The sequence below is a fragment of the Chaetura pelagica genome, unplaced genomic scaffold, assembly GCF_000747805.2.
Source record: "Chaetura pelagica isolate M959 unplaced genomic scaffold, ChaPel_1.0 scaffold63, whole genome shotgun sequence".
NCBI lineage: Eukaryota > Metazoa > Chordata > Aves > Apodiformes > Apodidae > Chaetura > Chaetura pelagica.
In genome coordinates this window covers 2593982-2620870 of record NW_009952896.1, presented here as the reverse complement: position 1 = coordinate 2620870, position 26889 = coordinate 2593982, and the positions used below count along the sequence as shown (strand labels likewise).

General features: G+C 36.3%; 1 protein-coding gene across 1 annotated transcript in view; it reads right to left on the bottom strand.

Annotated features, from left to right (window-relative positions):
* Window positions 1–26889, bottom strand: part of DOK6 (docking protein 6) — a 236721-nt gene that overhangs the window by 47627 nt on the left and 162205 nt on the right. The window contains exon 6 of the mRNA XM_009995634.1: window positions 17717–17855. Within this exon, the coding sequence (XP_009993936.1) occupies window positions 17717–17855 (139 nt within the window). The remainder of the gene's footprint in view (window positions 1–17716; window positions 17856–26889) is intronic.

Genomic DNA, 26889 nt, shown 5'->3' with positions numbered 1-26889 from the left:
GCTCCTCCCCTGCAGCAGCTGCCCCCCCCCCACACACAGAGGGGGTTCAGCGCTGCGTGGAGACGCCATTTTAAGTCAGTTTTATCTGCTGACTCAAAGGACATTTCATGTTCGTGTAAGGAAATACCTGGTTCTTCACAAGTATCTAAATAAAAAATATCCAAACTATGAAGTCATAGGAAGTCTGTGCATTGCCAGAGACCACTTTATAATTCTTAAAGGACTATTTGATTACAATAGAAATAAACCCCATAAAAACGTATTTATGTATCACTGTAAGTAGTTCTCCATGTTTTTCATTATTGTTCTTTCAGGAGACAAGGCTTAAGGGCTAAAATTCCTTTTAAGTCCCAGAGGCCATCTCCATTGACTTAAATAGATGTTATTCTGATATCAATAATGAACAGAATTCCCAGAATAGAGCCTGTTAAATATATTAAGGTTCTGAGCGATGATCTCTTTAGCATATTATTTTCTCATTTTCTTTTTGCATTAAAAAGTAAAAACACTGAAGGTGACAGAAAATACATTTAGCTGGTGAAAATAACTGAACAATATACAGTTCATTCTATTTTTTAGCCTGCAATAAAGACCATTTGTATTTTACAGATATGCTCTGGAAATAGGTTAGTTTATCATGGATAAAAAAATCCAGCTCATTTCACATTCTCATTGGAGTCTTTAAACAAACAGCAAGAGAACTAGGTCACAGAAGACTAAGAAGAACTGTAGTCTGGAAATATGAATTAAATATCAATATTTAGGTTGTTTCTTTTTTCTTTGTAACTCTAAAGAAGGTTGCTTTGTGTGTTATGTCTTGAAGAGGAAGAGAGGTCGAGAAATACATTTCAGTTCTCAAGTTTCCATTAGCTGACAGTGGAATAGCACAGACTCATTTTACTGGTATCTACAGTGAAAAATTATGAGTGTTTAAGAATCACACAATCTAGTAGGTTGCATCTGCTGAGGTACCAGCTCAGCTGTCAGTTGAGTTAGAGAACAAGCAGGAGGGAAGAAGTTTTTACTCTTCTGCTTTATGAGTTTTCAGCAATGACCAAATAAAAGATGTCATGTTTGCAATTTTTTCAAAAGCAGATACTGTTGTCCCATGTTCCACTTGTTGAACAAAAAACCTATTCTATAAAAAGAAGTTCCCATCCAGTTCTGTGAAACAGATTATTACTTTTTAAGCACAGTGCTCTACCCATTTTCCTGAATTTTATAATGCTGTTCCAAACAATTTTTCCAGTTTCTCATTTTGTATTCTCTCTCTTCCTTGACCCACTTCCATACTGTCTTGTAACTGTAAGACCTAGAATTCTAATAATTAGATTGTGCCTTGATCCAGAACTTCTTTGGAAATACTTAATGAAAATGGATCCAGAATGTAATTCTATGAAACCCCAATGAGAATATTCTTCCCTTTGGTGATGCTTTACTAATAGTTACTCTCTGGCTCTAATTCCCCCCTAGCCCTTTGTTCATGATGACTTAGCTTGCTTAGAAAATAGTCATGTTAGTTGGACTGTGTTCATTACCTGAAGGTTTCTACTATTAATATAAACACTGAGAGGTATCAGCATACAATTTATTTCTTATGCACTACTTTAGGTTTATTTTTTATGTTTTTATCCGTCTTGCTGTTACTAACAGAATGCACAATATTGGCAAAACCTCACCAATATATGACCTCATAAGTTCTTAAAAGACTTACAAAAAGGCTAGCTGTGAATGTAGCTTCAGTGACTTCAGCCTTTATAATGTATTTTGAGCACTTTGGTTTTCAGTAGCTATTCTAACCTTGTTATGACCTTTTAGAGAGTTTCTTAATCAATTATGGAGGAAAAAATCTCAAAATAATAACACCGCTTTGCAGTGCCAAGGTGGATGATGATTATTCTTTGGCTGTGGAATAACATTATGTATGAATAATAAAGCAATGGTGAAAGAAAAGTATTCTGAAGGGAGATTCAATGGGACTGATATTTTTTTCCTAATCTCCTTGGCCACACTATAAAGAGAGAATTGGGACATTTTGCTCCTTTTCTGGCAGAAGTCTGTTCTGTTTTTTTCTTTGTTTTTTTTTTTTCATTCCTCTAAAAGAAGCTCATAATAGATCACTTTGTTGTCTGACAGAATGGATTAATGTTGGAGAAAAGTAGCTGGATTTTACAGTGCATTGGGATTATATTTGTTGAATGTCAGTTAAGTGTGTGTCTTCACTCATATTCTGTTTTTTTGCTTCTTTCATGAAAGAATTTTCCTGTCTATCGAAACTACACTAAGGAGGTCAGGTTCTTACCTCTTCACCAGGTTTGAGCCATTGCATTATGCATAGGCAATATCCCCATCACTGATACAGACCATGGGATCAAAGGCACCCTCAGCAAGTTTGCAGATGACACCAAGCTGATTCGTGCAGTTGACAAAACCGAGGGAAGGGAAGTTATCCAGAAGGACCTTATACAGCTAGAGAAGTGAGTCTCTGTGAACTTAATGAGGTTCAAAAAGGGCAAATGCAAGGTCCTGCACCTGCATAGGTGCCAAGGTCAATCCTTGATATTAATATAGGCTGGGGGATGAGGTGATAGAGAGCAGCCCTACCTACAGAAAGGGACATAGGGATGGAAAGTTGAACATTAGCAAACAATGTTCATGTGTAGCCCAGAGGGCATATCACGTCTTGGGCTGCAACAAAAGAAGTGTGGCCAGCAGGTCAAGGGAGGCGATTCTTCCCCTCTGCTCTTGTGAGAACCCACCTGGAGCACTGTCTCCAATTCTGGAGTCCTTAGCACAAGAGGGACATGGACCTGCTGGAGTGAGCCCAGAGAAGGGCCACAAAAATGATCAGAGGGCTGGAGCACCTCTGCTGTGAAGACAGATTGTTCAGCCTGGAGAAGAGAAGACTCTGGGGGGATTTTACGGTGGCCTGCCAGTACATGAAGAGAGCCTACAGGAAAGCTGTGGAGGGACTGTTTACAAGGTGTGTAACAATAGGGCAGTGGTCTTAAACTAAATCAGGGTAGATTCATATTGGGTATCAAGAAGTTGTTCTTTACTATGAGGGTGGTGAAGCACTGGAACAGGTTACCCAGAGAGGTGATGGAGATCTCATCCCTGGAAATACTCAAGGTCAGGCTTGATGAGGTTCTGAGCAATCTGATCTAGTTAATAAGGGCCTTGGGCACTGCAAGGGGCGCTGGACTAGAGGATCTTTAAAAGCCCCTTTCAACACTGCACATTCTATGTTTCTATGATTCTGCTGACATGAACAGATCTGTGACTATCTGAAGCCTGACTATACAGTAGCTCTTAGTGGAAACTAACACAACTAAATTGTTGGAGTCTCTAATACACAGGATAAATTGTTAGGCAAGTTGAGCTAGTTTCTTCAATATATATATACCAAGATGTGTGTATATATATATGGTGGAGAATACGGTATTGCACGGACATTATTTGCAGATATTGATTATCCTTATTGTTACCATGAAAAGAGAGTTTTTATGAAACAGAGGTGCTGGACAAATTGAAGGAAAAGATTTTGTAGATATTGATTTGTTCACTTGAAAATATACAGCATTTGGGACTAAGACTGTGTAGTACTATAAAATAATATCTCTAAGCAGCATCACTCAGGGCAAAGAGTTCAGGTTTTAGAAGTAAAAATTTAGGATTTTTGTAGGTGTTCAGCACAGATACACTTGTTTAAAAGTATGGCTATTTTCAGATGGGAAAGGGTGATGATCAGAGCTAAAATCACCTAAAACAGAAAAGCAAAATTGAAAATGAAAAATAGGTGGGGGAGGCCCCATCTCTGGAGACATTCAAGGTCAGGCTTGATGGGGTCTGAGAAATCTGTTCTAGTTGATGATGTTCCTGCTTATTGCAGTGGAATTGGACTAGGTGACCTTTACAAGTGCCTTCCAACCGAAAAAATTATGTGATTCTGTGTTTTTAACATTGGGAGACACTTTTTATTGTGAGAATAACCAAGCACTGCCACAGGCTGTCCAGGGAGGTTGAGGAGTCTCCCAACATTCAAAAGCTATCTAGACGTGGTCCTGGGTCACCAGCGCTGCGTGGCTCTACTTGATTGAGGATGGTTGACAAGACGACGCGCAGAGGCCCTTGCATCTTCAATTTGTCTGTGATTCTGTGATTAGCATTTCCAAATTTAAAGACAAGGTTTTACTAAAGAGGGACAGTGACAGATTTATCTTCTGAACACTGTAGGGTTAAGTAAGTTGGAGTGGGAAAGGACGAACTGAAATGCATCAATTGAAGAGGTCAAATAAAGAGACCGTCCACAAAGGCTGGTATACTTCACCAGGAGTTTTTCAGGGAATTCAAGTTGAGATTTATGGTCTTCCAGTAGATTGTCTTTCATGAGGTGTGTCAAGTCAAAGTTAAAATTGTGAGGCTTGCAATCAGTGCTGACTTCCAAAGTCTTGTCCTTCTTATGTCTGATCTTTACTCTCCTTGCTCTGCTGAGTATTTCTCTCTCTGACAAAACTGCTTGGTTTTGGCCTGATATGTTTTGGAGAATATTTCAAAACATGCAAGCTGTTTCGTGGTATTGCTTGCCAAAAGATATGATGTATCTTAAAGAGGTATTTGGGACACTTAAGTATCTTAAAGTATCTTTATTTGAAAGCACTGAAAGGACAGCCTTTCTGACTTGTCTGAAGTTGGTTTGGCCAGCTTTAGAGATAGTATGATAAAAGTCATGGCATGAAAAATGTCCTTCAGTGTTAAACAGACTTCAAAAACTCTCTCTAGCATGTGGAGAGAAGGGTGAAATAAGGATGAACAAAGAATGTCCCCAGTTGAGATAAACTTACCTGAGTATGTTTAGGGCTGAAAAATTGGAATATTATGACTTGCATAAGTATTATGGCATAAAACGCCATCACACAAGAATCTCTATTAAGAGTGTTCACTGCACAGTTAATTAAGCTTCATTCTTTCTGATAAGCAAATGCCTTGGACCTAGCAAACTATCTTAAGAAGTTTTTCTTCTATTTTCTAAAACATATCAGTAGTTTCCAATTACAAATATTTGTGGAAATCACGTTTCTTTTAGTTACTTCATTTCAGTATATAGAAGTTGCTGGTACCAATGAACTTCAATAAAATGACAGGAAGATAATGTTCTGAATACTTGCTGAAACAGTAATAATCAATAACCTTTCATAAATAGTCCTTATTAAGCTTCTTAGTTGTGATTACATTATTTAATAACACACATAGTATTGCTGGCTTCTGCTTTTTGACATTTACAGAAGTTAATTTTGCATGTCATACAGACACCTTCCAAATGACAACAAAAAAAATGTTAGCAAACTCAACATATATGAAAGTTACTATAATGTAGTAAACCCTCTTAGATGACTCTAACACCTTCAAAAAGAACACATTTCCTTCCTTTTAACTAGTTACTTTTAAACATTACAAAGGCATCTTAAATCATATATTCTGGGGCTAATTATACATGTGAAATGCACACAAATGTACAGGAAAGTGAATTATTAAGTTTTACATTTGATATATACTGTATTTTGGGGGAGGAGCCTAAAATAAGCCTGCACATATGAATATATTGGTTTAATTTCATTTATTAATATTTAATAGAACCATAGAGTCCTAGAATGGTTTGGGTTGGAAGGGACCATAAAGATCACCTGTTTCCAACCTCCCTGCCATGGACAGGGACACCTCCCACTAGACTAGGTTGCTCAAAGCCCCATCCAACCTGGCCTTGAACACTTCCAGGGATGGGGCATCCACAACTTCCCAGGGTAATCTGTGCCAATGTCTCACCATCCTCATAGTAAAGAACTTCCTAATGTCTAACCTGTTTATTTCATTTAATATTTACTTTATTAGCTCCATTGCTTTTAGCAGGCTTTTACAAAGTTAAAATCAACTGAGAAGCTGGTATATATAGAAACAAAGGGCTATTCTTTTCCAGTCTCTGTATTGACACACATGGGGATCACATCACTATAATGTATACAGGTAGATACAGCCTTGATATGACTCAGTTAAAAAATGTCTATAAGCAATCACTCAAAAGCAATGAATGCACTTCTAAATAAGTACACATAATGTATATTTAGAAATATTTTTTTGGGGTCCAGAAAAAACTTAAAATGAGACAAGGCTCTCCAAATCACAGTCCAAATTTCTGCCTATAAAAGAAGCTAGTGAAGTTTTTATTCCTTACTGATTCTAGTTTACTAATGTAGCAAACAGCTGCAAATCAGGAACCCAACTTGGAAAGGGAGAAACAGAGAAGTTTGTAAATTGCTGTATCTTTCAACATATTTGCATCAGCCTAACAAATCCTGCAGCTCCTTTCTCCATTTAATTTCTTTTTCAGACAATAACTCAGGTGTTGGGTTTTTTTGCTGGCAAAAGTTGCTTGCTGTAGTAGAGGTTGTAGATGCATGACAATATGTCACATAACTCAAGTCTTTCAAAACCTACAGTTGCCGTTTAACACAATGATCCTTTGCCTCTGTGCCAGTAAGTTCCAGCTTCATGAAACAAAGGAAATAGAATTATACCTGTTGCCATGGAAATCTGCAACTCCATAATTTATTTTTCTTCATGCAATACAAAATGCATGTAAAGGTGATTACTGAACAGTATGTGGGAAACATTACAGAAATTACATAATTTTACAAATTATTTTACAAAATCTCTCAGCTAGTAGCAACTGCAACTTTTACCACTGTGTAATACAAGGGAACTATTAAGAATAATGAAGAGACCACAAGTTCTTCCATTTTATAAACAAGAACCTATGCTGATTTGAATTTTGTCAACAGATTTTGAATCGCAGATGCTGTAGAAAAACACATTCAAAAGACAGCCATATGAATCCATATGAATCTTGCCTGGCAGCTACATTTATGGAAATGGATTCTGACAGACTGAATATGTGATGAGACTAGCAGCTTTTACCCTGAGACAGTCATAAGTAACACAGCGATGTATGCTTCTGCCATAGCCTGGAAAATCTTCATTAAGCCCTGCTGCTGAATAACTGCAGAACTGAAAAATTTTTGAGAAACCAGTTCCTGCAGTTTAGATGGGTCAGTACTCCAATACCTTTTATCATCTTCATTGTCAACATAGGCAGCAGGACAGACTCTGCCCTTGGGAAATTTGGGGACATCGAACTAGGGGGGAATAGTCAAACACCCAGACAGAAGGGCTTCCTCAGCAAAGCAGAGGAAAGAGCTGAAAGGAATCTCATGAAGTCCAGCAATGACAGATGTTAACATTGCAAGTGGCTCAGGGCAACTCAGTATATGAGTACAGCCTGGGGACTGACTTGCTTGGTAAAAGGTCTGCCAAAAGGACCTAGTGGTTGTAGTGGTAACATGAATGATCAGTGTACATGTGCAGTGATGGAGGTTAACCACATACTGGACCACATTAGCAAAAGCATGGCCAGCAGACTGTGGAAGTCACATTTCCCCATTACTTGGAACTTGTGAAAACAGTGCCTTCAGAGAGTCCTCATGTTTCGTCCCTGGGATGAGAGAAATGTCAAACTGAAGAGAGCCTGGCAAACTTCTAAGAAGCAAAATATGATCAGTGACACTGGATTAAGTGTCTCAACTTTATTCAGCATGAGAAAGAGAAGGCTAAGAGAAATCTAACTTCAGCTTCAATCCTCTTCTTAAAGATACGTTGTAGAGAGGACTTCTACCAGATATGCAGAGGGAAAGGACAACAGGCAACAGTCATTGGCTATGGCAAAGGAAATGTGAGGCAGACTTAAGAAAAAAATTTTCAAATTAGATCAGCCAAGAGCTGGAATTGGTACTCATGACCTACATCCTTGGGGGTATTCAAAACTTGACTGGGTAAGGACCTGGGTAACTTGATGTAGTTATGCTGCTATCCCTGCTCTGAACAGAAGATTAGTTGAGCTGACCACCAGCAGTCCCTTGCAATGCCAATTTTTCTGATACTGTAGTCAATAGGTTTGAAAATCTAAGAGCTAATGAGATGTGCTGTGTCAGTGCATTAATCTGACATAATTTTGCTTACTGTGGTAGCTGCACATCTTTATATAATATAGCTACTGTAGTAAGTGAAATAATGTCAAATCAACACTGCAGGGTCTGTATTGTGTGTACTGCTATCTTACAATTCTCCTGAACCAGATTCCTGCACAGCTAATAAATAAAAACTGTTAGCATGGTTGGCATCACGTGAGATATCAGAAACTGAAGAACAACAAGCCAAGACAGAGAAATATGAAACATCAGCAACCCCTATCTGGACAGGCTTTGATTAATACATATCAAAAGTCTGCTTGTACTTTGAAAACTGCCCATATTTCATTTATGGCTTTTTTAGATACTAAGTATCTGTTGTCTGCAGTCTAAACATAATCAGAGAGATTATTATAAATAATTTTAATGTTAAAAAATCCATGATCTTTATAAAAAGGAATGGAAACAGAGAAAAAAAGCAAAAGGAAGACAAAGGGTGAACTTCACCTAATTTTTGTCCTACTGACAGGTACCTGATGAGCCAAAGCACAAAAAGCACAAGAGGGATTTGCAGAATAACTTTTGGACTATTACAAGGGGTTTTTTAATCTCCTCTCAGATTATTACTTTTTATAATTCTCCTATTCTCTGAAAAGCACTGTGTCCCTGATAAATAAGTTTCTTATTAATCAGAGACAAAGCCTTAACTATTCCCTTGGGTGATATAAAGAACTCCTGAAAAGAGTTGCTAAAACACAGGAAGGTCTTGCTTGACAGGAAACACAGAATGATACTATAGTTCAAAAGACTGATGAAAACCATGTGAAAAATAACTTTTTAAGAAGCTATTTCTTCCGTGAATAAGTAAATGACTATGATTCAGGACTTGTTTTGTTGTTGTTCTGTTGCTATTCCCAGCATACAGCTGACTACTCTACAACCTTGAGCAATTCATATGCAACTGAATTTGGCCTTAATCTTTCTGTGCCTTGTTTTAATCATGGGTATAATTATTATAATAATATCTGTCTCCTGAGAGCATTGGGTGGCTTCATCAGCTATTACTTTTGTGAATAATAATAGGAGCTCTATAGTGGTATACTTTAGTGGTTTTTTTTTACAAGAAATAGTTTGCTCAAAATAGCAGACATGAGATTAATAATAAATTAACCCCATTGGAGAACTGGCTTGAGAATTATTTGTCTATTAATACTTAAGTCAACATAACCTGCTTCTCTGTTAAGAGAGTTTAATGGCATAAACCTACCAGCACAGTTATACAAGTAAGTTGTTTTACAATGTACACAATGTCAAAGAAAACTTCCTTTCCATATGACATGCTTCTCAGAGTTCAGTTAAAGTGGGGTTAAGGGTTGGGAATAGCCAAGTAGGGTTCAGTCAGGCATGCAACAATAACCTTATAATTACAGCAATGTTTTGGATTGAAAAGGACCCTAAAGATCATGTAGTTCCAACCTCCCTGCCATGGGCAGGGACACCTTCCACTAGACCAGGTTGCTCAATGCCCTGTTGAACCTGGACTTTTAGCAAGTAAGACTGCTAATTAAATAATAATTTTTGTTCAGGGAAAGTTCATTGGCTCTTCACTTTCTGCATTTTCTGGAAACAAATTTGAATTTCAACTTGGCACTGCCTCTCCAACTACAGTGATAGCTCTGTAAACATACAATATTTTGCAAAGTAAAAGGAAAAAATAAAAAAAAAATGTGCTAAAGTCACCAACTTCAAAAAGTTATATTCAAATGCAATTTTGTAAAGTTGAAATAAATGATACCCATGTGCTAATTTATAAAGAGAGTTTACATCTTCAGATGTTTTACTATGCAAATATCTTTGCCCTGTTGCATTTAAGCAAACTAACCAGACCCTATCTGCTTACACTGAAATGCTCACAGTACAGCATAGTTGCAGACAAACATATAAATGAGGTGAAGAGAACAGGGAAAACAGTGTTCATAGGATTAACATATGCAGCTTTAGGATGGATTCCTAGGATGGAGCAGGCTCCTTGCAGAGAAGAAATCATATTGTCTCAGTTATGAGACAGCTCTGTGAAGCTTCCATTACAAATTTTGGTTCAGCTCCTACTTAATATTAGGAGGAAGGTAGATTTCAATCTAAGTCTTAGGTAGCATGAAAGACACAAAGGTGGAATACTGTAACATTATACAAAACTTCCTAGAAATTTTTTAGGAGAAAAGATTGAAAATTTCTAGGTTAGAATGCACATTTGTGTGGTGAGGTACTTGGGTTTTTGTCCTGGGAGAGATTTTTGCATTCAAGATCATCCAGCCAAAGGGCTACGGATAAAAGATATTTCACAACTGTGCTAAATGAGGGAAGAATTGAATTTTACGCACCATGCTCTGAATGCAAGCCCTCATGACTACTACCAGTTCAAAAACATTAAAAACTCCAGTTGAAAGCTTTAGTTTTCAAATGGCAAAATGGCTTTTGAATTACATCATCAACTACCAAAATATCTGATACATTTTTATGCATGGACTTGCCAGCTCTGCTCTAGCACCTACCCACTCCACTTACCTACACATTCCACAAACCTTTATGTTGCCTGCAGTTTTTCTGACATGATGAATAGCTCTGTTCCCCCTCTCCTCCTGCTTTATCACTTCACAGGAGCAGCTGCACACACCCTTTCTTACCACTGTCAAGTCTTTCCCCAAAATGCAGTTTCAATTTAAACCCACAGCAAACACGCAGAAACAACAACCACCTCATCCTCTCATTCATGAGACTCATCCTCTTACTCCCTGCATGGTGCTGTACAGGGACATAATAGACTCCTGCAGCTGACAGAGGAAGAGGGGGTAAAAAAGGTGTTGACTTGGTAAGAAGGGAGTAGGAGGGGGACTCTAGTGGCTGTAAAATCTGGAATTTTGTGGTGGGGCGTAGTATTTTCTTTTAGGAAGTGAACAGCACCTGCCACATAAATGCTGCTGCAGTAATTTAATGTCTATTATTGGAATATGAAAAACAGCCCCTGAAAAAGCGCCAATGAATTACGTTCAAGAAAATATTTTCTTTAAAATATGATTAAAACATAAAATAGCTCCATTTTGAGGCATCATTAACTGCCACCCAGTCTGAATATCCACAAACCCTCTACTTTCTTCTGAAGTGGTGTATGATGGAAATAGATTTGCAACACAGTTTCAGGATTTACTTCATCCACAAACTCAGTTTTCGGAGCCTGAGGACTAACCAAATGCCTGGCAAAATGCTTAAAAAACACTCATAGAAAAATCGGAGTCAGAAAACATGTCATTATGTGCTTAATGAACCAAGAACCCTATGGGAAACTATTGCTCCTTTTGGGAACTGGGTTTACAAAACTCAAACATAAAAGTACACAGATTCTGATTTAGGAGAAAAAAACCCAAAAACCAAATCAAAACAAAACCCAACAGCAACCTTATTTTTGTTGTTAATCTTGGCAATATTTTCAGATGGTTGTGGTTTGTCAGTGGCTAGACAGATCCTGCAGTGGAACGCTCCTAGTTTTCTATTATTGGTTTCCATTGCAAAGACGGGTGATCTTTACTTCTTTAGAAGTCCTCTACTGCCAAAAGTACTGCAAGGCTATTGAAATTCTAACCTGTAACTTTCAAAGAACTCTAGAACCAGTAATCGAAATAAGCTTCACAAAACCCATGAAAACCAAGTAAACAATTCACCAACTCTGTATTGCAGTAACGCAGGGCAGTATTCTAAGCAAATATTATACAGCAACATCACATAGTTGTTTCAGATGGGAAATACGGAATACTATATTTACATGAGCAACTTACCTGAGTTATACTTCAGCATACATAAATCCGCAAGTTCATGAGTGATCATACATAGTCAGAAACTCAGAACTTGAATTATATATAATTTGGAAACAGAAGAGAACGTACTAAGAGACTAATGTTTCATGACATAGGATCATCTATGGATGAAGCCTAGAATTTTCTTCTCAGTTTTCTCTTCCAGTTATTTACTTGACCCAAATGCACTTAGGCAGAATTACAATGTAAAAGATCTTTATCATATTAAGTAAACGCAGTGCTGAAATAAAGCTGAAAAGACATCTATTTTAACTAAATATTTAGTGTAATTTTTGGTCTGCAGCATCCACTATTATCTCTCTGCATTTCCCATCCTTCACAACTTCAAAATAATAGGTGATAACATACCATTGCACAAAGAAATAAATAACAACAGTAAAACAGACAATGCCTTGAAGATTAATTGGCAAAGGTAGGATGCTTCAAATTGAAGCCATAATTTAAAAATGAAAATTCAGAATGTTTCATGTGTTAGTTGATGGTGTTCTATCCAGGTTTCAATATGTATTTGTTTAGGTTGTGATCAAGTTAAAAATACATTAAGAAACACATAGTATAAGCTTGTTCACAGAGCAAAGCTAAATTAAAATTTCAGTATGGAACTAATGCTTTTTATCTAGCCGCAGTTTGTTGTTTTTGTTTTTCGGTGTTTGTGTGTGTGTGTTTTTTTCTTTTTTTTCTTTTTTGTTTTCTGATTCTAAGGTGATTTACATTGATACTGTTAATTATATTTACATTCTGATTTATACCATACTTGGCAACCCTGTAATTCATATTTCTCTTCAGACCAGTCCTATGAAATACTGGTATCCTCCTCATTCTGTTCATATCTGTTTTGGATAGGAAAGAGAAAGATTCAGTGACTCCGAGGCTTATGTCTTAATTACCTTCCTCTCTAGACTCTCTTTAAGCCCAGTTTCATTGATATTAATTTTCTTTGGCATATTCATTATTTTCCTCCCAATGACTATTAAAAAAATAATAATATATAAACTCATTGATATTATCTTTTTTAAATAACAGAAATTTATAATGATGACTCATTCACTTACATTGAGTTGAACATTAGAGACTAGATTTGTAATTATTGAGAATGGAAGAGAAATACACAGATGCAGCATTTTATAAAGGTGTTTATCTTCTAGCAAATGCTAAAAGGATCACAATTTAAAATGACATTGTTTCTGCAGCTCTGCTGCCTAAAGCAAAACAAGAATATTTCTTATGATACAAACCAGAGTATTTCTTATGATAATGTTATGAGACTCACACAATTATAATTTCTTTATGCATTTATACTTCAGTCTTACTGATGCTTGATTAACTTCAGCTAGTTAATATCAACTTCAGTGCTATCTTATTCAGAATTACTGTTTTGCACATTGTAAATTTTCATTACATAATGGGTTTCAGATTACATAATGGGCTTTTATGGCAGCTCTTGAAAAAAGTGATTTATAAGGTTACAAAGGTATGACTAGTTCCTTAGTGTGCCTCTCTGGTATATGTAGTCATAACATGAGAAATTTACAGCTGTTAACACCCCAATTTACACACTCAAACCATGGGTGTAGAAGTTACATCAGGAGTGTTTTCAGTGAAGGCTGACTGGTGAAAGATCAAAGCTGGCATTAGGAGGAAAATCAGGCCTTATCTACAATGCCATGTAACAGTAAGCTCATCATCATTCTGGGGTAGAGGTTAGATAGACAAGTGCTGCTGAGAACAACTGTGTTCACACACTGGTGTGTGAAAATAATCAAAAAGATCAAGAAAGTGACCATCTACTGATTACAAGGAGGAGGATACTCAGCATTTACAGAAGGTGAATTAATCTTTTTCCTTCTCCTTGGGATGGGAAAACTGAAAAGATGTTCACTGGCACCTATGTAAACCAATTCAGCTTAGTAACCATGCAGAATCCTCTTCCTTTTAGCTGATTATTTTTTTGCCAAATTAACAGACTGAATTGACACCCTGAGTCAGACAAGCACCTGGGCTAACAGAAGGGAAGTGGAAGAAACTTGCAGCCCAGCCTGGGGCCAGGGGACGGATGGAAGAGCTGGCTGGCTGTTAGACACTCAGATGTGCATCTTCCATGCTCAACATTGGACCAGTTAGTGACAATACATGCTGTTGTTGTTGGTTTTTTTTGTGGTTTGCTTTGGCTTTTTTTTTGTGTAATTCTGGGACTACCAATCCAACCAATTTTTCTAAATGTTGCATTTAAAACAAAAAGGAAGTGGGGGGGAGGGTGGGTACCTGTGTGTACAAGAGAACAAGTATATAAGATTGAGGACTAATAAAACCAGAGTTGATGACACTATCCTACAGATATTACAACAGCACCAAATAAAATGTTGTAAACAGAAAGCCAGCAATTGTTTAATTTGTTGTGTTGATACTGTAAACAGCTAACAAAAGACTCCCATACTAACCTCTCCCCTTAAAGAACAGCCACCAACAAAAATTACCATCTGTGTTACACTAATCCATTAAAAAAGCAAAGACTGAAAAAAGTGCATATATAGATAACAATTTCCCTGAAGAGAATTTCAATTTAATTACTGGCATTGGCCCAAATTTGCTATTGTGTCAAACAAAGTGAATATAAACCACTATCACTTTACCATGGTATTTGAATAAAATCCGGTCTGCTTTGATTGCAGTAAAACCAACAACCAACTCGAAACCAAACCTATGCCAGGGACTATCGATCTCATATTTCAGGTCCTTCTTCCAATGTCATAATTTGAAAAGGAAATGGGCAGAAGACAAAAGTGTACACATGGCTGCATACTTAAACCATCCGGGCTTCTCCTGCTTGAGATGACAATGAGGAAGACCTGGTGCTGTGCTAGACACAGAAAAATTTTGCTTCCAGTCCATATCCTTTCAAAAGTAACAGGAAGAATTAGTTTCCTTCTCATATGTCTGTCTTAATATCAAGGTATCCAGCATGTTACTTGGCCAGAGCAATGGATTTCTTAGCATAAAAATTAATTTATTGCTTAGCATTCCAAAACAGCATTTTCAAGTGCAGAAACCTCCATAAATGGAGTAAATGTGGCCTGTGGCTGCCTGCAATACCTTAATTTGACATGTCTCAGGCAGCAGTAACTATTTTTACCTTTTTTCTCTGCCAGAATTTGTTTCTGGTTGGGTTTTTTTTGTTTGTTTGTTTTTTGAGTCTGTGTGTATTTTGTGGTTTTTGGCTTTTTTAACAGTAAGGTGATGAACTTCGCATATTAATTATGAAAACTAGCCATAATATACACACACACACACACACACACACACACACACACACACACACATATATAATCACATTTTTTTGGTAAAAAACCCCAAAACTTTAATTTCCTTTTAAAAACTTACTAACTTTTCATTACTTTGAACTACAACCTATTATAATCTGGAAACGTTTGAATGAAACTTCAGTGTATTAATTAAGTGTATTAATTACTTACATATCTTAACATTTAGGACAAAACCCACAAATATTCAATAGTCCTTTCTAATATATAACTTCTAATGATTGGAGGAAATAAGGAAAGATGGTTTGAATCACTGTATTCCTTCCCTTTTTCCAATTTGTATAATAATGGATATAACATTAAGCTTCCTTTACTTTAAAAATTTTCTTCCATTTTCACCTTTACCAGTAAAAGAGGAAAAAAGATGTAGCTGTTCATTACTAAGAGGATGGGGAAAGAGAAAAAAAAACACCCAAAGTATAGAGCTTTAGATACAAAGCATCAAAAGTCAAGCCTTAGGAAGACATAAAAGACATTTAGGGCTTATAGAGCTCTGGTTTAAAAATATATTTTCTTGTATTTCAATTTCAGATCTAAGAAAAAAGATACATATACATTTGGTGAAACTGTTGGATTTAGATACTAGAGAAGCAATTACACTTATAAAAGTAAAATAATATATACCTAGTGCATTTAATGTCTTTTTTATTTCTAACATGAATACCACTCAACTGCTATAGATGACACAGATGATCTCTTAAAAGTTCAGCATCCCATCATTCAGGAGTAGCTGAGCTTCCAAACCCAAAACTACATTAGCTTACTAGTTGACAGATAAAATCAACAGATTTTTCAGCCTCTTTACACAGCCCACAGCTTCTATGCAGCCTACAGCAGGCCTTGTGGATCTCCCTCTGCAACTCACAGTGCAGCCTCATCCAGGAGCCAAGTACATTATACGCTGCGTGACTGATGAGTCATTTCTTTTTCTCAGCCTGCTCTCAGAGGTTGATATTACGTACCATATGGCCACTGACTTCATAAATGAGGTCTCAAGGAAGTAATCTGATGGCAGAATGGAAATGGCTTTGCTAAGCCGCAAAGCTGCCAACCAATAGGGTGGAAGACGTGAAAGTGGTGGCTTCATGAATGGAAAATCCTGTATGATCCTGGTCTAAGCTCGTATTACAGTAGCATGAAAATGCTCTGATTTCTCTTACTGGTGTAGACATTTTAAAGGCAGAATGTAGTTATTTTTTGTCAGCACTTCTACTACTTCAGATGCTTTTCTGTTTACTATATTATCTCTTGTCTTGGACTTTCCAACAATTGCTCCCATGTACTTAACCTTATTTTAATCTTGATTGTGAACTCTCTTCCACCTGCTTTTTCTGTCCAAAGGTCATGCACCTCAACTATTGCAGAAATACTCCTCCTTTGTTTTTTGTTGAAAAACTAATTCATCTTTCTTAAAAAACCACCAAAACCCTCACTTTTTATGGCTTCCTTTCTCTGAGCTCTTAGAAACATACAGACTCTGAGGGGAGCATTCAACATCACAGACTTCTGACATGGAAATCTAAGTATTTTTCAAGTTTCTTTTTCAATAAATATGGGGAGTAATTAGGAGAAGGAGTTGAACATGGAAGTCTTGAGTTGCCCTTTGCAAAACCCTTTTTCTTGGGAGTGTGAGCAAGATATTTTGACAGTGATGGAGTAAAGGGGAAGAGAATTATATGAGTCATGTTTCTGTGACTGTGGGCATGTACATGGTGGGTGAGGGAAGGAGGGAAGGAAGGAATGAAGGGAGAGTTACTGGAAATGGTGCAATTACCCTCAAATCTCTTTCTAGGGACATGGAGAATTGCGTTCATCTGAGATGAAAATCTGGAACATGGTTTCCTTGCCTGCCCATACTTTTCCTCTCTGGTGGGTACAAAGGTTGCATCAAATCACAGTTGAAAGTTAGCTTTCCAGAATGATGATTTAAGACCATCTCTACTTCTAAGCATACAAGAAACACTTTTTCTTTTTATTTTCTGTCTGTCTCCAAGATCTCCAAACTTTTCAGTGGGCGCTTAAAGATAGCTTGTGCAAATTTGAAAATCTGAACATTAAAAAAAAATTCTTTTTTGACTTACATAACCTAATTTATTTCAGGAGATAAGAAAAACAGAACACGTCTGTTGTCACCTAGGAGTGTTTATCCTGGAGTTTTATTTCCACCTGTGAGGCCATGAGGAGCAATTAACACTCATCAACAGTTATCTTACAGCTAGCTTCAGTTAAGTGTTAATCTTTGAGTAACAGTGCCACAATTCTCGAGAAAGTAACCATGGATCTAGCATTTAATGGTATCTACTATTCAAAAAATACACTCAAATCAGATAATTGTATAGTGCACACTGAAAAGCCCTGACCATGAAAATACCTAAACCAAAAAATCTATTTTCTCTTAGCCATACAGCTAATACCATCAGAACAGCTGAATCCATGGGCTGCCATTACTCCATACTTCTTTTGTTTATTACCAATTTGTGTAAGTTTAAAGGTTTTGGTGAAAAGACCTTACCCGTGCCTTCTGCTCCATCTCCATCATTACTCTTTCATGTTGTTCTGCTATTGCCAGTGTTGCAGAATGGACTTTCTGATATATCATTTCTCCTTCTCGTGTCTGAAAGGTGAATAGCCCTTCTCCTGTGTCACACATCCTGTAGTGAGATTTAAGTAGAACATAAGGAAAAAATGAGTACTGTGTAATTTTTATCTATTATAAAAATTGCACATCTTGCAGTAGAAAATGCCAACTTTTGTAGTTAAACTCAGGGATTCTGAATATCTGCAGTTATTTTTACCATTGAAGAGAGACATATTTCAAGATGTGCAGAACTTCATGAATGTAACCTTTACATTCAGTTTTAATCATCTGCTGGATAGTGCAAAAGAAGGATAGAAACTTGAGGTAATACAGTCAGCTATTTAAAGCATTGTTTCTAATGTCTGCACTGGTGAGTTGGAGCTGAATTTAATTCTCTTAACCAGTTGATACCAGAAGTACATAGCACATCATCACTTTGGAAAGCTGACATTTTAAGAGAACATTGGCCAATTAAAAATGCTATTATGGCTTTTCACTTCAAAGAAGCTGGACTTTAAGACAGCATTAACAGGGTTAAATTACAACTGTCTCTGTTAGTACATTCATGTGAGGCAGCACCTAAAGCTATCTTGATAATTACAAAAGCCATTCAGTCTATTTGACAATAGGAACAGTTTCTATAGCATAAGAAGATTAAACATTGATTAAAAAAAAACCCTCAGAAATTAAATTTACTTTCTTCTTTTGAGAGAGCAACTATCCTTATGCTATTTTTCTTATTTGTGATATTGCTGTGGCATTATTCTGAGGAAGATTAGTTGTATATGGTAAATACAAGGAGGTCTTGGGAATACAGAAAATGTGAGTAGACAATGTTAGATTATTGAGTGACTGCTACTCCAAGGATATATACTGTGTTAAACGGTGCAATTCAACTGATTTATATTAGTAGTTCCATTAAATTATCAGTGTCTGATTTCTGTACTTTTATAGAATTCTTTTTGCAATTTTAGAAACCGAATTAAAAAAATCCTTTTTATTTGGTCTGGTACTTCCTGTAAAGTTCTTCAATTATCTATAATGAAATAAATTGTTGGCTTAAGTCTATGACACTTAACATTCCTCAACAATAGAAGGATTTTCTTTTGTCTTAAAATACCAGATTCCTTTGATGTTTTGGTTACATTATTTTTAAGGACATCTATATTTTTTTTTATTGTCCAACATGTCCCCAGAGAGCCCGAGAATTATAAAGCATATTATTGAAGGCAGAAGTAGATAAAACAGAGGTAGTTCTGGAAATCACTTGGTGAAAATAATCAGTAATGATCAGCTGAAATGTTGAAAAGGAAATCATAGTCTTAAGAATGGATGATTCACAATGTTATACATAATTCTAGAATAAAACCAGCCTTCCACAACCCAAGACATAAAGAAAATACAATCCACTTTGTAGACAGCTAATATTTGATTAGTAAAAATATGGTGTGTCAATTAATAAATTAGAAGACAAAAGGTTTGTATTAAAGTCCAGTAGAAATCAAGATCCCTGCTGTAAACATTTAGGGTATTTTATATCCTTAGCCACAATTCCCCAAAGAGTTTCTTGTAGAATGAAAATGTCTCCAGAGTTTTGCAACATTATTGAAACAGCTTTCCAGATCCCTCAGGGCATCATATAGCTGGTACTCTGCTTTTGTGTAAAGAGATCTTAATAAAATTCAAACAGTGTGAAATGGAAAGTCTGGAAAAAATGATGAGGTTTCAGAAGCTAAAGCAAAATATAAACTTTTTGTTGGTTTCAGAGGATGAAAGATTCTACAGAGAAAAAAACACGGAAGCAGGCAACAAGATGTGATTAATATTCAGCTTCCCTGAGTCTGGACTGTGGGCTTCCATGGCTAATGATATGCACACAGATGCTCAAAACTGGAAATGGAGGAGAATTATGGGTATCACTTTTAAAATTAAATTTCCCCTAAAATTTAAAATTCTCTTACTTGCTGTGAAGTTTAAGAGGACTTAAAGGCCCCAAGAATAAAGCAATTGGTTTCTTGCTTGTCTGAACTCTATAAGAGCAAGGATAAAGCTTTCTTCCTTTCTTCCATCTAAGCTTGTTATTAGCAATCTGTCTCCCAAGGGTATGAATACTTTCGTCATAGTGAAGCTTCCCTGTTCAGGTGCTGAGGATGTTATTGCTTTATTCAGATGAAAATCTGAGTTTAGATACCTAGTCTAGTCTAGTCTAGTCTCTTCAATTTTCTGTTCTCTTCTGTTCTATTTATAACACCAAGAGCAGCAATGTGTTTTAGGATTAGTTTCAGTCTTTCTAGAGCAATGAAACACAAACTAAAATACAAGTGCTCCTAAGCATGGTGGAGAGGGGGACAGGGAAAAGGCTAAGTGTGCTCTTCTAAGTGTAAGAATTTTGTGAAAAAAACAGAGGATCTTTACTTATCTTGTCAGTGGGAATGGACAAGCCCATGAGCTGAAAAGTGTTTATTGTTCTATCTACAGTCAAAACATAGTCAGATAAATGTTCCTTTAAAGAAACACTTTAAGGTTTACCCTTGCTAATAATGTGTTGCTTCATTATGACTGAAAGAGAAATAACTGTGAGTAAATTCAAATTTCTATATGTTCAAAGCACACATGGTTATTTATTTGCATCCTTTTTGGGTACTAAGAATTACATTTTGAAATCAGTCAACCAATGGCTGCTTGGAACTTTTCTCAGAGGCTTTAAAAAGCACTCTGTTTTCTACCAATCTTTTAAAATGAAAAATGACCTTTTCCAAGGCATAGATCAAAATTTGTCATAATTATTATTTTTTTTATTTTCTGCAAAATAGTTTTCTGCTTTTTCATACTTAATTAAAAAAAATTATGCCAGTTTAATAACATCTTCATAACTTTTACAATTTCTAGAGTCACTTTAGAGAAAAGACGAAAGATGTGGACCTTTTTCTGATACTCTCACAGTTTTGCAATGCAATTCAACTAACTCAGTATGACCTTCACTGTCAAAAAAATGTAGGTGATTTTTTTATACTATAATTTTTTGATGAGAGCTTAACAGTCTGTAGATTCTTGAAAAATGCTGATGCTAGCTTCTCTATTTCTGTATTTTCCAACTTTAAAACCGGAATGTCATTAACCTATGTTTTAGGATATTTAAGGATTCAATGCATTACAATTATGAAATGCTTTATCTGAAATAGGAAAGTGCTTTGTTTGTTTGTTTTTTTCCTGTATTACTACAGCATTAGGTAACTGGGAAGATATTTAAATCAGCAGTTAAACAGTGTTGCAAATAATAATAAGTTTTATACTTCTTAAAATACTGCCACAGATTTCACAATTTCACATTGTTATTTGGCAGAAGGTGAGAGCTAAGGTTGTGTTCCAAGACAAACTGGATCCAGTGGTAAACACTGAAAGTTCCTGCATTTACTCAAAAGTGGGGCTTCTGTTCAAGCCAAAGAGATCTTCTCATCAGTATTCCTGGATTTTTTTTCAATATTTCCCAAATTCACACAATGTTTTCCCACTACCTCTGCTCACTATAGTAACATCTGTCTTTTACAGCAGTGAGCACTATATATTAACCTTGTAGAATTCCCTTCAAAAAGGAAACGTGGTTGACTTGATTTGACCATCATTTACAGATGGCACTTTTTCCCAAATAGAGGTTCATGCTCTCATGTCATGTTTGAAACACTTAAAAGTTTAACAGTGCAATATTCAGCAAATATGAGAGGAAAAGAATTTGACATCTCATCCTCATTTCACTATTTCAGTTAAGGGTAAAAAGCACTTTCACAGTAACGAAGGTTGTCTGAAACAGATGCTCAGAAACATTATTTGCTATAAATTCTTGATTTAAAATAAAGGATAAATGACAACTATAACTAGCAAATTCTTAGTTCTTCCTATATCTGAATCAAATCTTCTCATGGATTTGAATTATTTCTTTTTACTCACAAATAATCATTAAAGAAATAATCACAGGTTTGTAAATTCATTACACAAAAGTATAAAAAGCTGTAAAAAAAATCCAAAGAAACCAGTATACAGTCTCAAATAGGCACTGAAAAATAGAATTAAAATTGTTACTATGAATAACTAGTTATTATTAATAACTATCATTACTAATAACTAAAACATAATAAATGACCAATACCCTAATTTAACATTTCTAGTTCTTTAAATAAAAAAATACTTTAAATTTTAAATGAGAACAGATAGTCAATAGGTATTACCCAGTAATCAGAGTGTTAAAAGTTACCAGTACCAAACTGCATGCAATTGCTGTTGCTTAGTCTTAACTTAATTTGAAAAAGCTGTTTACTCAGATACTTCAAGGCATAGAAATGAAGTTGGGTAGTGTTTATTTCCTGTGTGCTGAAGAAGTTGCTACATATGGGAACAGACCTGTAACTGTCAGAGGAAAAGTAGTATAAATAGTAAATAAAAAATAGCTTTTCTCTCCAGCCTTGGCTGTCAGCCAGGAAAGAACTAATTGGTATGCAGTATTTGACTCTGAATTAGCCCCATTATTTATTGTGTTGTTATAGCTTTGATTTTTAAAAAAAAAGTGGTGGAAACTAGCAATTTTGCCTGCAACTTAATTAGACTATCAGAGGAGACACACAAACACTATCTCTTTTGTGGATATCTAACTTTTGTTCTTGCCTTGTTTGTTGTTATCTCAACTTGAGCTAAGCCATTTGCACATAAATCCTGTTTGTTCTTTGTGTGCAAGGACGTTACACAGAGCATACAAGAAAGACCGAAAGACACCAGCTAACCAGTAGACCTCACTAACAAATGAATGCAAAGCTCCCCTGAGGGTCTAAATTCCATGCTCATTCCAGCCTTCAACACATGCTAGGTTGCTTCCACGAAGCCTCCTAAAATTGTTCTTTTCTGAGAAAATGAAAAAACAAAACAAAGCAAGGACAGCAAATAAACTCTTTGTTACTGGGACTTACTTAGATAAAAAGTTCTCTTTATACCTAGACATTCTTATCAAAACAACTTAAAAATAAACTTTGTATGTTTTTATAAAATTGGAAGTCAGCTTACATGTTGAAAGGATAGAAAATCAGGAAGAAACACACAACAATGTTAATAAGAATCCTAAATTAAAATAAAGCAGGCAAAAATGGATACATTTAGCGGAAGAATCAATAAGAAGAAAGATAACTACATAAATAGGATGTCTATGGAACCTAGGAAAGGTCTGCAGGTGAAGAAGAGAAGAAAAAAAAGAAATGTGCACAAAGTGTAATTGATTCAGGTATAGAACTTTGATGGCAGAAGTGGTTAGGAAGAACTGGAGTTGGGACAAGTCAGGAAAAGTGGGGAAAAAGTCCTATGAAAAATCTGTGAAAGGAAAATGAAGGTCATCAACATGAAGCACAGTAACAATATAAAGAGCAATATCCAGAATAAGCAGACTCTCTACAGCTTCTGAGTGTGGCCTGCTACTCAAGCCTATGTGAATAATGAGTTAGATTGATATGCTTTGTCATCAGCTTTTCAGTTTTATCTGGAATGTCAAATTATGATCTGAGAAGCAAATACTGAAAATTATCTAATATATGAGACATCTGTCTGCCCCCCTTAATGATGGTTATTTCCTGGCAAGAAAATACAATGCAAAAAAGTAATTATGCATGTTATCTACTAATTGCTGGCTCTAGACATTCCTCCACAACATGTATTGTCATGTTACTGCGCTTCAGGTGAGGTGGGCAGCTATTCACTCTTCTTGCACATACTCAAATACATTGTGGTGTTTTAATCTTAAATTAGTTTTGTTTCATGTGGAATCCTCTTGAATTTGGCCTGAGTTAATACAGGGAACAGGGAGTATCACCAAACCTCTCATATGGCTCAGTAACTTGATCACAGACCTCAGCCCTCAATATATGTTCTGAGTCAGATTCTGTATTTCTTGATGCATCCTCAGTGTTTTCAACTAAAAGAAATAAAGAATGCCTCAGTCCATCAAGGCAACTTTCCTACTAGGGCCATTAACGGCAACATTTTGCAATTCTGAGAAGGAAAAAGGTCAGAGATAGAGTAGAAATGAGCAATGATGATTTGCTCCCAGGTAGCTGAGATGCCACCACTCAGAGGAATCAAGCAGTTCTTCTCCAGTATTTCCTAAAGGACTTTAATACTTCCCAAGTGAGAGCTGCACATCTTTTTAAGATATTATATGTAGTTATAGTAACCAAAATTTTATGTGCTTGTTTGATGAGTAATCTGTTAGTCTTTCTGAACAGAGGTGCACTACCCTACAAATTTTCCTTCTGAAAGGGAGACTTTTTGCATGAATAGTTTTTTCATTTTAAGATTATTTTGTTTTCTGCCTAAACCAAATGATTGTTTAAGTGGTATAATATAATACAAACAACATTTTTCTCATGAAACATGTTTTTACTTGGCTTGTCAGATGGGTGAGATTCCTGTACAGTACTAGTAATAATTATGTCTCTTGAGATATTTTTTCTTCTCATTGTCTGTGCTGCCTTTTCAATTGTCTCTGCTCTGCCCTCTGTGACAGTACATTTAGACTAGTGGGGCATATGTCACACTGCTAAAGCTTCAGGGACACTAATCCATTCTTATATGACAGATGCTTTCCACTTTTTGCTTAATGGAAGTGCAGAAAGCAGGCTGTGTCTTTCTCTGGACTACATCAAAGATTGTCTTCTAGCACTGTAATTCTCATTTTCCCTGGTTTTATCCCTGTCCATTATAAGATACAGTGGAAAAAAGGTATTTTAGTTTTTATTCAGAGGTTCAGTTTTGATAAGAAAGAGTATTCTGTCTGGAATGTGTTTCGTACCACTTTTACTTGGCTGCTACCAAGCTTGTCTATCTCTTTTCATTAAAATGTTCTTAGTTATATGAATTACTTTGATGTATCAGAATAAATGTGCTGAAGAATTAAAGATAGTATCTAATTTTCAATGCTAGTGACAGTATAAAAAGTAGAAAAGTTTACTTTATTGAAGTGATGCATAAAAAGTAGAATGTGGAGATTGACATTCCCTTCTGAGAGGAACTGAGGGCCCCATATGTCGACTGGATCCCTTCCACAGGGAAGTCTGCTGCCTCCCTGGGGCCCAGGCTAGGGATATTAGTACGAAACTCCCTTGTCTGGTGTGGCTTTCAGACCACTACCCACTTTTGATTATCCATACAGGCTTGGGGAAGAGTGGCTGGAAAGCAGCCTCATAGAAAGGGATCTGGGAGTACTGGTGGACGGTCAGCTGAACATGAACCAGTAGTGATCCCAGGTGGCCAAGAAGGCCAACAGCATCCTGGCCTGTATCAAAAACTGTCCAGCAAGAGTAGGGAAGTGATCATGCCCCTGTACTCGGCCCTGCTGAGGCCACAGCTCGAGTACTGTGTTTAGTTCTGGGTGCCATAGTATAAGAAAGACATTGAGGTCCTGAAGCCTGTCCAGAGAAGAGCAATGAGGCTGGTGAGGGGTTTTGAGGGCATGTTGTACAAGGAGAGGCTGAGGAAACTGGGGTTGTTTAGTCTGGAGAAGGTTCAGGGGAGATCTTATTGCTCTCTACAACTACTTGAAGGGAGGTTGTAGAGAGGACGATGTTGGTCTCCTTTCCCAAGTAATTAGCAACAGGATGAGAGGAAATGGGTTTAAGTTGTGCCAGGGGAGGTCTAGTTTTGATATTAGGAAAAAATTCTTTACTGAAGGAGTGGTGAGACGTTGAAAAGGGCTGCCCAGAGAGGTGGTAGAGTTGCCATCCTTGGATGTGTTCAAGAAGCATTTATTTAGATGTGGTGCTTCAGGATATGGTTTAGTGGTTGTAGTAGTTGGATTATGGTTGGACTCCATGATCTGGAAGGTCTTTTCTAACCTTAATGATTTTATGATTCTATGTAATTATGAAATACATGCATTTGTAGTGGTAGACATGCTGTGCAGAGGCTCTATTTTCTATTTTTTAGACCCTGGAAACTAAAGTCAATAAGAGATATGATACTCTGGAGTCTAAGAAGCTGAATCCCATATACTTTACTATTAATGTAACTACATTTTTTGTCACTTCTTGCTTACAGACTAGTTTCATTAAACATGATCTAGGCATTTCCATGGGGAAGACTGAACTGTGCTGTTTGTGCTGTGTCACTTCTAACTAAGGACTACTCTGGATTTCACTAATTACCCTCTTGTGTATTCTTGTATTCAGGTCATATTATTTCAGAAATCACTATAATTAATGCGTATGTAAATGGAAAAAAAATCCACTTTATGAAGACTTTTGATTGACCCCGGAACATTAAAAAAAAAAAATAAATCACATATATTATACAGAAAGGAGATTTTTCAAAAACAGGATAAGAAAACCAGTTGTTGACATGTTCATAAATGCACATGACATTTGCATTTTTGACAGTTTAAGTAATAGAACAAACACGAAAATATTACTAGATAATTAATTCTGTTAGTTTGTAAAGCTCAAGTCTTGCTGATAATGATGAAATACCATTTAACAGTGTCTTTGACAAGTATCTATGTTTACAAGCTTTGTGAAAGATAAACCAAGAACTCATAAAATACTATGATCATTTAACACAGAAGCAGCAGTTACGGTTGGCTGTGCAACAAAAAAAAACAAGGAAAAACAGTGGTCTGAGGAGAAGAAAGAGATTGCAAAGACTACAAATAGCCATTTTTTATTTTTTTTTAAATCAAACCTTCTAACTCATCACGGTTTGGCTGCTCTTTTTCATCTCACTTTTGAATGAGAGCAATATAACTTCCAAGTCCCTGAAAGCTGGGATCATATTCAAATATGGATACTTGACACACAACTTCTGCCACATGATTAAGAGCTGTTATTCCCCAGTGAAGACAAACACATCCCATAGCAGTACTGCTCAGTTTCTCTTCCTGTCTTTAGCAGCACTATATAGGTGAAGCAGTATTTATCTACATGAATACCATTGACTTTGACAAATACAAAAAAGTTAGATTTAAAACCCAAATAAGACTATTACTAGTTAAAATAAATGATAGTGTAATAACACAGGAGACCTGTGGCAGTGCATCATGACTTGCTACAACAGAAGCAATAGAACTTAGTACTCCAGGACCC